Source organism: Miniopterus natalensis, chromosome 18 (assembly GCF_054644295.1).
Source record: "Miniopterus natalensis isolate mMinNat1 chromosome 18, mMinNat1.hap1, whole genome shotgun sequence".
Taxonomy (NCBI): domain Eukaryota; kingdom Metazoa; phylum Chordata; class Mammalia; order Chiroptera; family Miniopteridae; genus Miniopterus; species Miniopterus natalensis.
This window is the reverse complement of record NC_142098.1, coordinates 34,643,464-34,656,628: the sequence shown is the minus strand read 5'-3', so window position 1 is coordinate 34,656,628 and position 13,165 is coordinate 34,643,464. Positions and strand designations below refer to the sequence as shown.

The following is a 13,165-nucleotide window of genomic DNA, read 5'->3' as shown; positions in this document are numbered from 1 at the left end:
CAGACCCAGTGAGGCTTACCAGAGGCCATTGGGTCCAGCACGTTCCGGTGCTCCGGGCAGAGCACGAGATGCTTGGGGCGTTTCAGTACTGAGATGGCAGATCTGTAATCGGGTTCCCAACTGCCCAGGTGTTTGGAGCCGGGTTAGTTCATTGGCTCTGTACCTGTTTGAGTCCTCACTCTCCCCTGCCCAGTGTTGGGCTCTGCTGGGGACACAGCAGTGATGGAGACAGCCCTGGGCCCTGCCCGCAGGGAGCTCCCAGTCCAGGTGGGGTGACAGCCCACGGTTGTCAGAGCTAGAGTGTAGGAGCACAGGGACTGGGGAAGCCTAGAGGAAATGCCTGACTGCAGGCCAGGGAGGGCTTCCTGGAGGGGGAGGTATGGCAGCTGAATGGCATATGGGACATCCAGAAATGGGAGCATTGCAGGGTTTAGATGGGGAGGGGAGAGGGAGAGGCATGAGGGCCAGAGCAGGAGGGTCTTGGGGGCCACTGGGAGAAGTGGGGAATTGTATGGGGAGCTGTGGGAGGGTTTTGTTAAGGGAGTTGTCCATGGTGGTGGCGGCACTGCTTGTCAGGGCTTTAGAAAGACCCTTGGCTGCTTGTGGAGGGATTATTGTGGGCAGGAGTGGTGGTCAGGGCAGGAGCGGGGTCAGAGAGGTCTGGGTGGACCTTGAGCTGGATTGAGGTGTGGGAGGGGAGGAGGAGAGCTGGGGAACTGGTGGGGCGGGACGTGGGATGTTCAGGTGGCTGTGTGAGCAGCCCTGGGGCCCCAGAGCCAGGGCTCTGGCCTGGGGGTGGGGCTGTGACCAAAGGGCCTCTGTCAAGGAAGAAGTCTTGAGGACACTCACCAGCTGGGGTTTCTGCCTGTAGTCCTTCCTGAGGCTGAGTCCCCTCTGTCCCCTCCTCCCCGGGAGTCTGGGTGGGGAGCTGAGCCCTCTGCAAGCCTGTCTTCCCAATCCCCCTCTGCTGACCCTGTAGATGACAGCCTGGGCTCCCTCGACCTGGACCAGCGGACTCACTTCCCCCAGTTCTCCTACTCGGCCAGCATCCGCGAGTGAGCAGTGCTGCCTGCCCGCCCGCTGCCACTACCACGGATACCCATGGCTGCCATCACCGCCGGGGGGCTTTGTCTATTTTTTTCTTTTTTAACTTTTTATTTTGCCTTTTTTGTTTGCATCTCCATTCCTCACCCCTTCACCCCCATTTCTAGTTTTTTCTTCAGCCCTCTGCCAAACTCCCCTCAGCGGACCCAGCAGCCCTGCCTCCAGGATCCTGTCCTGCCCTCACTTTTGCTCCCAAGTCAGGACTGGGAAGACTCCGCCGCCTGCCCCAGGGCCTGGCCTTTGGGCAGTTGGGAAGATTTTGATTTTTAATCAACACAAGCCCCAGTAGGGAGTAAAGGTGGAGTTGGGGGCCTGCCTGAGTCTCCAGCTGGTTGCCCACCGCTGCCTGCCTCTGTGCTGTGCCACCCTCGGAGGGGGTGGCGCCCTGGGGCTACCTTCCGTGCCTGTTGTTAGGCTCTGAGTAGCCTGGCGAGGGGACAGTCCAGCCCCCTCCCCACACAGTGGCAGAAAAGCAATAATGTCCAGGGCCAGGTGGGGCCTTTGGGAGCTGCAGGAGCGGAGGTCTAGAGCTCCCTTGGTAGGTTGGGGTCGATTACCCTGTGGGGAACCAGAACGGAGCGGCCAAGGGGATGGACACTGCCTCCCTGTGCCCCACGCTGCTCTCCTGACCCTGTGGACGAGGCAGGAGGAACATTTGGGGGCCTAGCCTTCCCACCCCCAAGCCCCGTGCCTTACCAGGGCTTCCTTCCAGCCGGCCTTACCTCCCGCTGCACCCCAGGCCTGGCCCTGGCCCCTTCCAGGATGGGGGCCGGGATTGTCCCTTCTCTCTACCTGGGACGGAGGGGCGCCAGCCTTGGCTGTTACACATCTCGCACCGAGACAGTATTGGGCCCCATGGACTTGGGTTGAGGAGGGGGCAGGAGTGGGTGTCTCTGGTACGTACTGGGGTGGGGGCCTCTGAGAAGGAAGGCTCCAGGCCACCTCACCCCCCTCCCCAGCCCCACGTTCTGCAGCCTTAAGGGGAATGTGTGTCAGTGCTATGGTCACTTGTGTGTGTGTGTGCCTTGGACTGTGTGTGTGCTGTTTGTGTCCTTGTGTATCTAAGACACAGATGCACACGGGTGTGTGTGTGCATGTGTGCGGGATATGTGTGTGCAAGGGCAAGTGTGTTCCGGCCTCGTGTGTGTGGTGTGTGGGGGTTTGGGCCCCTGGCCCTGATCCCAGCATTTCATCCCAGGGGGAGGGATGCTGGCCTAGCAGGAGAGCTATACGTGAGGTCCACTTGCTGCCCCATCTCTCCCCCTTCCCACCAACATCTCCAGGTGTTTGAAATGTAGTTTTTATGGTTTTGATTTTCCCACCCCCACCTCCTGTACTAGGTAGTTCACAGAGAGACATCTGGGGTGGGGCGGGGTTGGTTTGGGGGGGTGGGAGGTCTCTTTTCCTTTGTGTGTGTATGTCATTTATCTGACAGTTCTCCCTCTTCCCCACTGGCCTTTCCCTGTTCCTTGTATTTGTACGGTACAAGCAATAAAGACTCGTTTCAGACCGGGGCCCACCACCCTGGGCCTTTCCTTGCTTATGGAGTCCGGCTCCAAGGACCAGCCGCCTCCTGCTCCCATTGCTCCGTTAGGTTGGGCCCTTTAAGTCATGGAGGCAGAGAAGGCGTCTTGGTTGGAGGTGTCAGGCTCACGCTGGAGAGGGAGGGGACCGCTGGGGGTGGAAGCTGCTGAGGAGTTTAGGAGACTGTGGACAGACCATCCCAGGCACTCAGAAGCTGCTTAGGCAGAAAGGGGAGTGGAGGCCAGGAGTGGGAGGGGTCGGGTGTCTCTGAGCAAGCAGGGCGTGAGGTGTCCCTGAGCCGGGAGCAGTGTGAGCGGGAGGGAGTGTGTTCGTGCCTGTGGCACTTGAATCCTCAGCGGCACTGCCTGTGCGCCTCCGACCTCACCCGCCCCCATTTATGCTAAACTGGGGAGCCTTGGGGCCCCCAGTTCCCCTACAGATTCCTTGGTGTATCACGGGGATTTGTGGTGGCTGTCAGCTGGGGGCACCTCAGGTTTGGTCCCAGCCCTCAGCTCTGGGAATCACCTGAGAGCTGGTTCCTGTGCTTGACTGACTCTTCCCAGACCTTGGGACCAGGGCTGCCCTGCTGTGCACAGGTGAATTTATGCCCAGTTTTGCCAGAAGCTATCAGGGCTTCCCGTGCAAGGAGTTTCTGAGATCTTAAATGAGGGTAGCAGAAAAGTTGAATCCAGGAAGTCTGTTACCTGCAGCCAAGACTCAAGGAATTTTTTGGATTTTTTTTTCTAATTTCATATGGACATTATTTTTTAAATTACAAAAGTACCAGGTATACAGCAGAGAGGCTTGTAAAGAAAAGCCTTTTCCTCTCCCCGTTAGTCACAGTCCCAAGGGACCGGTGCTAGAGACTCCTTTCACGTGGCACTGTCACTCAGCTCTCCCACGTGGGTCTCTCCCTGGGGGCCTCTCTCACATTCCTAGGGCGGGCTCCTGCAGGTTAATCAGCTGCTTTCTCTGTTGAACATAATGTCCTTAGAGTCAGTGGTGCTTATTTCTGTAGGGCTTTCCCCAAACGGAGTTTTAGGTGGAAGAATTTTAATAAAATTTTACCAATTAGAAAAATTAAGTGTTGAGTACTGTTTTTTGTCATGTGCGTGTAGGAAATGTCACAGGTTTTGTGTGTGTGTGTGTATGTGTGTACAGAGTAATGCAAAACAAAAGTATGCGGAAGGGGGTAAAAATGACCCAGGTCCCAGGCCTCGGGCGCTGATTTTGGTGCTCACGTCACCTCTACGCAAATGGGCACGGCATCGTGAAAAGGCTGGTCCCTTCTGCACAACTGTCCGCCCAGTTCATGCCGCCCCTGTGCTGTGTCCCGCCAGGCCTTACCCCTGCTCCCACCACCGTGTGTTCTGGGTCACTGGTAGAAGTGAGATCCTCTTTTAGCCACTTCTCTGCATTTGGGGGGCACCTTGTGGACATCGCTGGTCATGCTTTCCAGTTGCTTCACAAGGTTCCTCAGGGTGGACGCACCTCAACTGATACAGCCACCCCTGTTGACAGAATTTACCTCATTTCCAGGGTTTTTTGTTTGCTTTTTGCTGCTACCCACAGTACTGAAGAAAACCTTAACCATCCACCTTTACCGAGTTTATGCTTTTACTGTGGCCCACATTCCAGGGTTGCTGCATTTTAATATGTGTTGGATAGCTTTCCAAAAAAGTGTGATTCACATATCTTTAACTTTGAAATAATTGCAGACTGGTAGAAAACTTTGAAACTTAAAAATAGTGCTAAAGCGAATCTTGGACTGGAGCAGGAAATACACAAGAGGAGCTTGGAGCATCTGCTCATGTCCGGAAGGACCTGCAAGAAAAGAAAAAACCTTACTAGTGGCATGTAAAGGGACACAAGAGCCCATGGGAAGAGTTTCTGGTGGCCACAGCCGAACACAATTTGAGCACCAAAATAAAAGCATAGGATTGGTTATATCCAAAGTATAAAACGAGTCCGCATTGATATAAAGATAAATGGTGAGAACAGACATCTATAGAAGTCAGATAATTTCCGCAGATATTCTGCCTTCAAGGAGGGACAGCATATCCCCTATTCAGGTGTGGGCTGCGAAGTGACTTCCTCAGAGTGCGGTATAGATGGGGCAAAGCCTGAGAAAGACTATCAGCCAGTGGTCAAGGTCAGTGTCAACATTGACGAGTCTGTACTATCTGCAACTTTTCATAAATCTCTTAAGGGTTTTTTTGTTTTAAAACTACAAATAGCCCTGGCCGGCATGGCTCGGTGGTTAGAGCGTCAGCCTGCACACCAAAGGGCTGCGGTTCGATCCCTGGCCCCAGTCAGGGCACATGCAGGAGGCAACCAATTGATGTGTCTCTCTCATACTGATCTTTCTCTCTCCTGTCTCTTCCCCTCCCCCCTCTAAAAATCAATGGGAAAAATGTCCTGGGGTGAAGATTAACAAAAAAGTAAGTACAAATAATCCTCATCTCCCCTTCATGCAGGTTCCCCACGACGTTTTACATGTACCGTATCCCCTCCCCCCTCCATGTTCTTATATCTGTCCTATAATGAGAACATTCTCTTAACCACAGTCCAGTGATGAATGTCAGGAAGTTGACAGTGAAACAGCTCTTCTCAGACCTTACATTTTATGATGGCCACACTAATGTCCTTGTGTACAAAAGAAGAAACAATTTCCTGGCTAGCGACTCAATCCAGGCTCGTCGAATCCAGTTGTCTGTCAGGTTTGAAGCTTACAAGGCAGTTATTTTGCAGAATGTTCCTCAATTAGATATCGTTGCCTGATGTTTCCTTGTGGCTATATTCAAGCTATTTTTGGCAGGAATTCCCAGAAATGATGTGCCCTTCTCAGTGCAACTTGCCAAGAGGATTCCAAACATCCCCTTAGCAGTGGTGACTAATCTCTTGGTTAAGGTGGCATCTGTCAGGTTTCTCTACTATAAAGTTAACTACGTTCTCTTTGTAGTTAGTATCTTGCTTAGAGATACCCGGAGAATGTAAATATCCAGGTTCTCACCAAGTGCTCACGAAAAGGGAACAGCAAGTGCAAAGGCCCTGAGCCAGGCAGGTGCCTGATGTGTTTAGGGACCATAAAGAGGACAAGGTGTCTCAGATGGAGTGAGGAGGGGGAGAGCAAAAGGAAGGTTAGAGAGGTAACAATGGGCTAAAGGAACCTTGTAAGTTTGGTTTTACTGTATGTGTGACAAGAAGCCACTGGTCCAGCATCTCACACTCTCCTATGTGCTCACGTTGCCAACCTCACTGACCTCTCAGTGCCTGAAAATAGCAAGCTCTTTCCTACCTCAGGGCCTTTGCTCAGGCTGCTGCCTCCACTTCCTGTCTTTGCTTTCCTGGCCCCTTCTCCTCTTTCAGGTTTCAGTTCCAATGTCACCTCAGAGACATCCTTCCAGACCACTGTCTCTGAATTACAAGTCCAGCCTTTTCACTCAATAACAAATATTTACTGAGTACGATGTGCCCAGCCCTGTTTTAGACACTGGGAATACACAAGCCTGGCCAGCATGGCTCAGTGGTTGAGCATGGACCTAGGATCCAGGAGATGGTGGTTCAATTCTTGGCCAGGGGGCAAGCCTGGCTTGTGGGCTCAATCCCCCAGCAGGGGGCGTGCAAGAGGCAGCCAATCAATGACTCTCATCATTGATGTTTCAGTCTCCCTCTCCTTTCCTCTCTGAAATCAATAAAGACATATTTTTTAAAACAAGAAACAGACAAGCCGTGCCCTCATGGGGTTCATATTCTAGTCAGGAGTGAGACAACAAGGCAGTAAGTGCTAAGGAGAGACATAAGTACAGAGAATGGGAACAGGAGTGCTTAGGATGACACTTTTCATGGAGAGGGTAACATCTGAGTAAAGAGGGATATCTGAGGTAAGAATATTTCAGGCATAGGAAACGGCCAGTGCAAAGGCCCTGAGGCAGGAACGTGCCTGGTGTGGGCGAGGCTGAGCCTGCAGGCCAGTGTGGTGGGAGAGGAAGGAGTGCGGGAGGTTGGGGTAGCGGATGAGCTCACAGGTGGTGCGCTCAGCTGTGGGAAGATAACATCGGGCCTGGTGGACTTTCACTTTGAGGCAGATGGGAGCTGCGAGGGAGCTCTGAGCGGAGGCCAGGGAGAGCCGTGAGGAGGCTGCTGCTCTAACCCAGACCAACCCTATCGCTGGTCTGAGACCTCCCCACACCCGCCCAGCTCTGGGCCTAAAGGCAGCGGCTACAGGGGATTTGCTCAGCCCCGGATTCCCACTGCCCGGAGCACGGGGGCCTCTAGAGTTGTGAAGGGACTTGTAGCTCCTATGTCTTGAGCTTCGACTCTATTAAGCCCGGTGCTGGCCACTTAACAATCTTAGAAAATCCTCAGGACAACTCTCAGTTGAAATAATCCCTACCTCATAGCCGAGGAACGTGAGGCTCCGAGGGGCTGCTGCTCGTCACGGGGTAGCAGGACGCGAGCTCGCCTCCAGCGGCCTGCCTTCGAGGGCTGGTAGTTGTCTACGCCGTTGCCCACGCACCTGCCCACCTGCCCACGTGCCCAGGTGAGGCGCGCTCAGTGCGCATGCGCCCTGGCTCCTATAAAGCGCCGGCCGCGGGGCCTCGCTGCAGCAGGAGGGGGTGGGCTGTCGGATTCGCCCTCGACGCCAGCCTGCAGGATGCTGGTGAGCTGCAGGAGCGGGGGTGCCACTCCCAGCTCGGGACCCTCCAGGCGCTGACCCCAGCCCCTCTCCCTTGCAGAGTCCGTCAGACTCTCTCGACCCAGAGCCAGCAGGTGCCCCAGTCCGCGACGACGTCCCCGCGGGCACGAGCGCCTCCCCAGGACGCGCGGAGAGGCACCTGGAGCCGTGCGCGCCGCCGGGGCTGGAGGAGGCGCTGGGCGCCCTGGGGCTGCAGGGAGAACGCGAGTACGCCGGGGACATCTTCGCCGAGGTCATGGTGAGGGGCCGGGGAGACTCCCTGGACGGCTGGCCACGGGCCACGCCGGCGCCGCCCCAGCCCTGCGGACTGCAGAAGGGGTGGGTTGCCGAGGCCAGAGTTGCGGGCTCGCTCAGCGCCCGCTCAGGGGCATTTTGAACTCGCTCCCGCCAGCCTCAGTCTTGCCCCTTCCCGCTGACTTCCCAACCCTGCCCCAAGTTCGTGGTTTGGTTTTTCCAGCAGTTACCCTCGAATGCCCCTTCCCATCTTCCCACGCTCTTTGCAGCCCCTCCTTCGGTATTTCAGAGCCCCTCGTACTTGTCCTTCACATTTATTCGTTTAACGAATATTTAGAGATTTATTAACAAATGTTTTTATCTATCCTCCCTGTGCCTTAAAAAAATTATAGAGTTTCGAAGTAAGTTTAACAAATGCTTTGGGCATGCTCTAGGCACTGGGGATGCGGGGAACGCCCCAGCAGCCTGTCTTCATTGTGTAAGACAAGCAAGCAAATGTAGGCCATGGCTTCCGAAGGGCCATAAAGGCCAAAACACAGGCCAGGGCAGCCCTCAGACATCTGTTTGAGACAAGCGCTGTCCGAAGAAACACTCAAGGGGTGGATTTATTAAACACACATCTTGTGAACATCTCTCCTGGGCCAGGGTCTCTGTTAGGAACTGAGATACAGCTGGGATTTGGACAGAAATCCCTGCCCTTGTGGTGCCAGCCAGCTATCTAGTGGGACAAACAGACAAAACACACAAGGAAACTCGAGCTATGTCCAGAGTGAAAATAATAAGGTAGGGAGGAATATGGAAAGAGTCAGGGAAGGTGTGGTTTTTTTGTTTTGTTTTTTATGTCTTTATTGATTTCAGAGAGGGGACGGGAGGGAGAAACATCAATGATGAGAGTCATTGATCGGCTGCTTCCTGCACGCCCCCTGCTGGGGATGAAGCTCGTAACCCCGGGGGCATGTGCCTTGACAGGGAATCAAACTGTGATCTCCTGATCCATAGGTTGATGCTCAACCACTGAGCCACGCCGGCCGGGCAAGAGTCAGGGAAGTTTTAGCTGAGACATGAATGACTGAGAAGTCTGCAATGCAAGGAGCTGGGGATGGACCATGTCAGGTGGACGGAGCAGTACTTATATGCATGGGCCCTGAGGCAGGGATAAGCTTGGCCTAGCCTCGGGCCAAAAGAAGGCTGGGACAGCTGGAGTGTGAGGAGAGAGGGAAGAGGTGATGTTGGAGCAGAGGCAGGGCCTGAGAGAGTCTGAGAGGAATTCGATTTTTCTCCTGAGGGCACTGGAAGCAATGGCAGTGTTTTAAGCTGGGGGGTTCCTTGGTCAGGTTTGCACTTTAGAGAGACCCTTCAGGGTGCTCAGAGGAGGGTGGATTGAGGATTTGTTGCCAAGTGCGGAGCCTGGGAACCCAGGGGGAGATGCTCAGGGGGTCCTGTGGCCATGGGGGCTGAAGACTGCAGAAGTGGGTAGGGAAGCATCCAGAAGAGAGTCCCAGGTTCTAGATGGTTACCCGGAAGAGGAGCACATCTGGAGACGTTGGGAGGCAGTTTCCCTGCGGCGCTCACGCCGCCCCAAGTGGTGCGAGGAGGCTGCGTCGCCCAGGGCTGGAGTTCAGGAGCGAGGCCGAGGCACAGGTGCGGAGAGTGAAGCCGTCCGTCCTCGCCCCAGGTGTGCCGCGCGCTGCCCCGGAGGGCCCTGCCCCGCGCCGTGACCCCGGAGATGCGCGCGCTAGTGGTGGACTGGCTGGTCCAGGTGCACGTACGTATGTCCCGGAAAGGGGGCGGGGCGGGGCGGGGCCTGCGTAGCAGCCTGGTTGTTACCCGCGCCCCTCCGCAGGAGTACCTGGGCCTGGCCGGGGACACGCTCTACCTGGCGGTGCACTTGCTCGATTCCTACCTGCGCTCGGGCCGGGTACGCCTACACCGCCTGCAGCTGCTGGGCATGGCCTGCCTCTTCGTGGCCTGCAAGATGGAAGAGTGCGTGCTTCCCGAGGTACTTTGGGGGTGGGGCCGGGAGGGTGGGGCCCTTTCTACTTGCTGCAGTCACAGTTCAAAGCCTACTGTGCGCAAAGCACCGTGCCCAGCGAACACTTTATGTCCTCTTGTAATGCTTGCAGATCTGATGAGGTCAGGGCGGCCAGTGGGTGCCTTTAACGTTGGAGGAGACTGAGGCCCAGAGAGAGGAAGACATTTGCCCAGTAAAGCAGTTGGGACCTGGACTTAGTTATAGTAATTAAAGTCCTCACTGAGTAGTGTAGTTACAGTTAACATGGGTAAGCTCAGTGCATTATCAGAATTGCCTGGTGAAGGAGGAGCAGTATCTCTGGTTTACAGTTAAAGAAACTGAGTCTCAGGGCGCTTCCGTGAATGCCCATGTCACAGTGCCTAAGCAGCAGGGTTTGAACTCAAATCCAGGCCTTTCTGAATCTAAAGCCTATGTTCTCCACGAACTCCAGGCAACAAATGAATGGCCCCATTTTACAGGCCAGAAAACAGGTCCAGGTTCCTGGGGATGGAATCAACCCAGGACAGGAAGTAACAGCCAGGGTCCAAGACTCCCCACCCCTTCCTCCCCAACCCGCAGTCCTCCTCCCTCTGCCTCCTGGGCGCCGGCTCCTTCTCCCAGGCCGAGCTGCTGCGCGCGGAGCGCCGCATCCTGAGCCGCTTGGATTTCCGGCTGCACCACCCGGGCCCGCTCCTCTGCCTGGAGCTGTTGGCTGCCCTGGAAGGGAGCAACCCCCAGGTGCGCGGGGCAGGGGCGGGGCCTGCGCGGCTAGGGGCGTGGCCTGTGCGGTGTGGTGTTGTGGCCTGAGGGTCTGGCTGGTGCTAATGCTTTCGCAGGTGATGCTCCTTGCCACCTACTTCCTGGAACTGTCTCTGCTGGAGGCCGAGGTGGCCGGGTGGGAGCCCAGTCGCTGCGCAGCCGCGGCGCTGAGCCTGGCGCACCGCGTGTTCGACGGGGCGGGCTCGGGGCTGGACCCGGCGCTTTACAGGTACGAGGGGCTCTGCTCGCCGGAGAGGCGGTGGCCTCGGGATCTGCCTTCCTGGTCGCTGTCTACTGTCTCAGAGAATGAGAAACAATTCGGGGGCGGGGGGCGGGCGAAGGGATAAGACGACACTTTAGACTTGATTTTTCTGGGTATAAGAGAGAATGGGGTGTTTGCCTAGCCTGAGGGGATCCCATTCGTTTTTCTCTGGGCGTGTCTGAGAGTGGGCTGTTTGTCTAGATTTGGGAACCCTTAATCTTGTCCTGGGTGGAAGATAGGATCTCCCCAGGCCCGGAAGATGCTCTAGCTGCGTTTCAGGATTGAAAATGAGGCCTCTAGCTGCGAATGGAGTGTCCCTTTAGCTCCCTGTGAACCCCGGGGGGAATCGGGGTCTGCCCATCCTCGGCCCCCTCCAGTCACTCTCTAGATGGTGGGCCTCGTGTCTTCTTGGCCTCGAGCCCCCAGCTCCAAGGACAGGTCATCTCCACCGCCACCCCTGGCGTCCACCTTAGCTTCTGTCTCTGCCGCAGCCCCGCGGAGCTGGGCCCGCTGGAGCCGTGCCTGGCGCGCGCGGTGCTCCGAGGCCCCGCGCCCGGCCGCGCCGCCATCTTCCTCAAGTACGCGCGGCCCCAGCGGCGGGGCACCAGCCTCTTCGCCGCCCGCCTGCTCCGCCGCCCCCAGCCCGAGCCTCCCTGAGCCCCGAGACCCCCTCGGAAAAGACTTCGTGTGTGTCCGTCTCCCACGTCAATAAAAGTTTCTTTTATTCCGAGCGCTCTCTGTTCTTATTGGCCGAATCCTGGCCCACCTCTCGTTTTTGATTGGTTACTTTCCAGGCCTCGTCCCTCTGATTGGATGTTCTCACCAAACCCCTTAATGATGAAAATTACGGCCTCCTCCGCAAGGAGGCACTGGCGGGCTTCCGCCCGAGCGGCCCCGCGGGGTCAAACTGGGATCCCAAGTGCAAGCACTTGCGGGAGATCTCGGACAGAGAGGCTGAGAGGCAAATAGCAACGCAACCTGAATGGCCCTCAGTCTCAGAGTTGGGAAGAATCTAGGAGGGATGGGCACTGTCAGAAACTCAGAATGTCCACCCCGGTCGTGAATTCTACCTTGATGTTGCCAGGTTTTCAGATTTTGTTCAAGCGAAGCTGAAAACCTGAAATTCCATAAACATCTCTGTTTTCAAATGTTGGCAACTAATTCAATATTTTTTAATGGTTGCACAAGCCCAACACGCCACGTATGCTGGCCTGCGAGGGTCATCAGTTTGTGACATTCTGGGTCTTTGATAGCAAGGATTTGACAATTGGGATCTGATTTTTAACCTCATGGTGGTATGATAGGTTGTAAGTTATATTCACAAAATTTGAGGACATTGCCTGGCACCTAGTAGGTGTGAAAGTGCCAGTATTGCAACCTAGCAGGGCTGTGAGTCCAGTTTCTACGGAACCCCTGGCACCTAGCCATTTCATAAGTGCTCAGAAAATTTTTATTATGAATCAATAAATCTCCATGTTTTTAATTAAAACGCACCCGAGGTGCAGAAAGGTGACCTCACTGCTCTGGAATTCAACCTCAGGAATATCAGATTCTTAACCAAGCCAGGGTTTGGAGGTGCAGAGAGGAGGAAGTTTCTGTCCTAAGATGTTCAAGGTTGGAGGACCAGGGAGGGCGTAGAGCCTCACTCAGCAAAGTACAATAAGAGATAAAAGCAGATGCTGCTGTTGGAATGGAAGGTGCCCTGTTCAGGTTTGGGATTGTTGGGTAGGGCCTGCCATGGGACCTCCTGGGGAAGGATGTGGGGTGGGAGGGAGAGGGCACAGTGGAAATACAAGCTTGGTTCTTGGGGCTGAGACCCAAGCTAAGGCCTCGTGGGGGCAAGGGGTGGTAATATATAAAGTTATTCATTTAATAGCCATATATGGATGCTGACTCAGAGCCAGGCACTTACAATCACCTATCTCAGAGTCTCACTGATGATAAGAAACACAGGGTGTTAATTACCCAGTATGTACCAGGCCCTGTGCTAAGTGCTTTATCTGCATAATATAATTCAGTCCCTGCAACTACTGTGAAGTAAGCTCACTTGTCATCTCCATGCTGCACAGACGGAAGGCAAGGTGGAGGCAGATTATGAAGCTTGCCCAAGGTTCCACTGCTAAGTGAGTGGCTAAGGAGTATTGAAGGACAACCATCTCCTTCAGCCTCAGTTTTTCTCCCCAAAGCCTCTCACATGGTTTCTTTTCTGTACGCTCTTATGATTGCGCCACTCACTCTGGCTGTCACTTACCTGCATTCCCACTGGTTTTCCTAGTCAGACAGTGAGCTCGAGGAGGGCAAGAAGCAGATGTCTCTTGTTCATAGAGTTATCCCCTCCTCTAGGAAGCCTTCACTCACCACTACAGTCTAGGGCAGGTGTTTCCTGTTGTGTGTCCTCCATCCGGGACTTGGCTCCTCTGCCTGTACCTCCCCCATCCTGCCATTACCACTTTGCCTGAGTTTCCCAGGCTAGCCCACTCTGAGCTGTCACTGGCTACTCTATCTCCTCACTGGACTAGGGGCTCCATGAGGGTAGGGCCTGAGGCTCACTCACTCCTGGCTATGTCCCAGC

At 55.1% G+C, this 13,165-nt stretch overlaps 2 protein-coding genes across 5 annotated transcripts in view; both read left to right on the top strand.

Annotated features, from left to right (window-relative positions):
* The window catches only part of AKT2 (AKT serine/threonine kinase 2), a 46,938-nt gene extending 43,226 nt beyond the window's left edge, over positions 1-3,712 (top strand). For all 4 annotated transcript variants that reach the window (XM_087826699.1, XM_016209211.2, XM_016209210.2 and 1 more), the window contains one exon: positions 980-3,712. In XM_087826699.1, coding sequence (XP_087682825.1) covers positions 980-1,059 — 80 coding nt within the window. In that variant the 3' untranslated portion in view covers positions 1,060-3,712. The remainder of the gene's footprint in view (positions 1-979) is intronic.
* A 3,479-nt stretch (positions 3,713-7,191) lies between these two features.
* CCNP (cyclin P) lies at positions 7,192-11,250 on the top strand. The gene is made up of 7 exons (XM_087827430.1): positions 7,192-7,291; positions 7,339-7,565; positions 9,237-9,326; positions 9,405-9,560; positions 10,152-10,310; positions 10,409-10,560; positions 11,085-11,250. Exons 1-7 carry the CDS (start codon positions 7,192-7,194, stop codon positions 11,248-11,250), a joined length of 1,050 nt encoding a protein of 349 aa, XP_087683556.1.
* The last annotated feature ends 1,915 nt before the right edge of the window (positions 11,251-13,165 follow it).

Coding starts and splice junctions, on each gene's coding strand:
- CCNP (XM_087827430.1), top strand. CDS start 7,192: ATGCGCCCTGGCTCCTATAAAGCGCCGGCCGCGGGGCCTCGCTGCAGC. Junction 9,561..10,151: donor AAGAGTGCGTGCTTCCCGAG/GTACTTTGGGGG, acceptor CCCAACCCGCAG/TCCTCCTCCCTCTGCCTCCT. Junction 10,311..10,408: donor TGGAAGGGAGCAACCCCCAG/GTGCGCGGGGCA, acceptor ATGCTTTCGCAG/GTGATGCTCCTTGCCACCTA.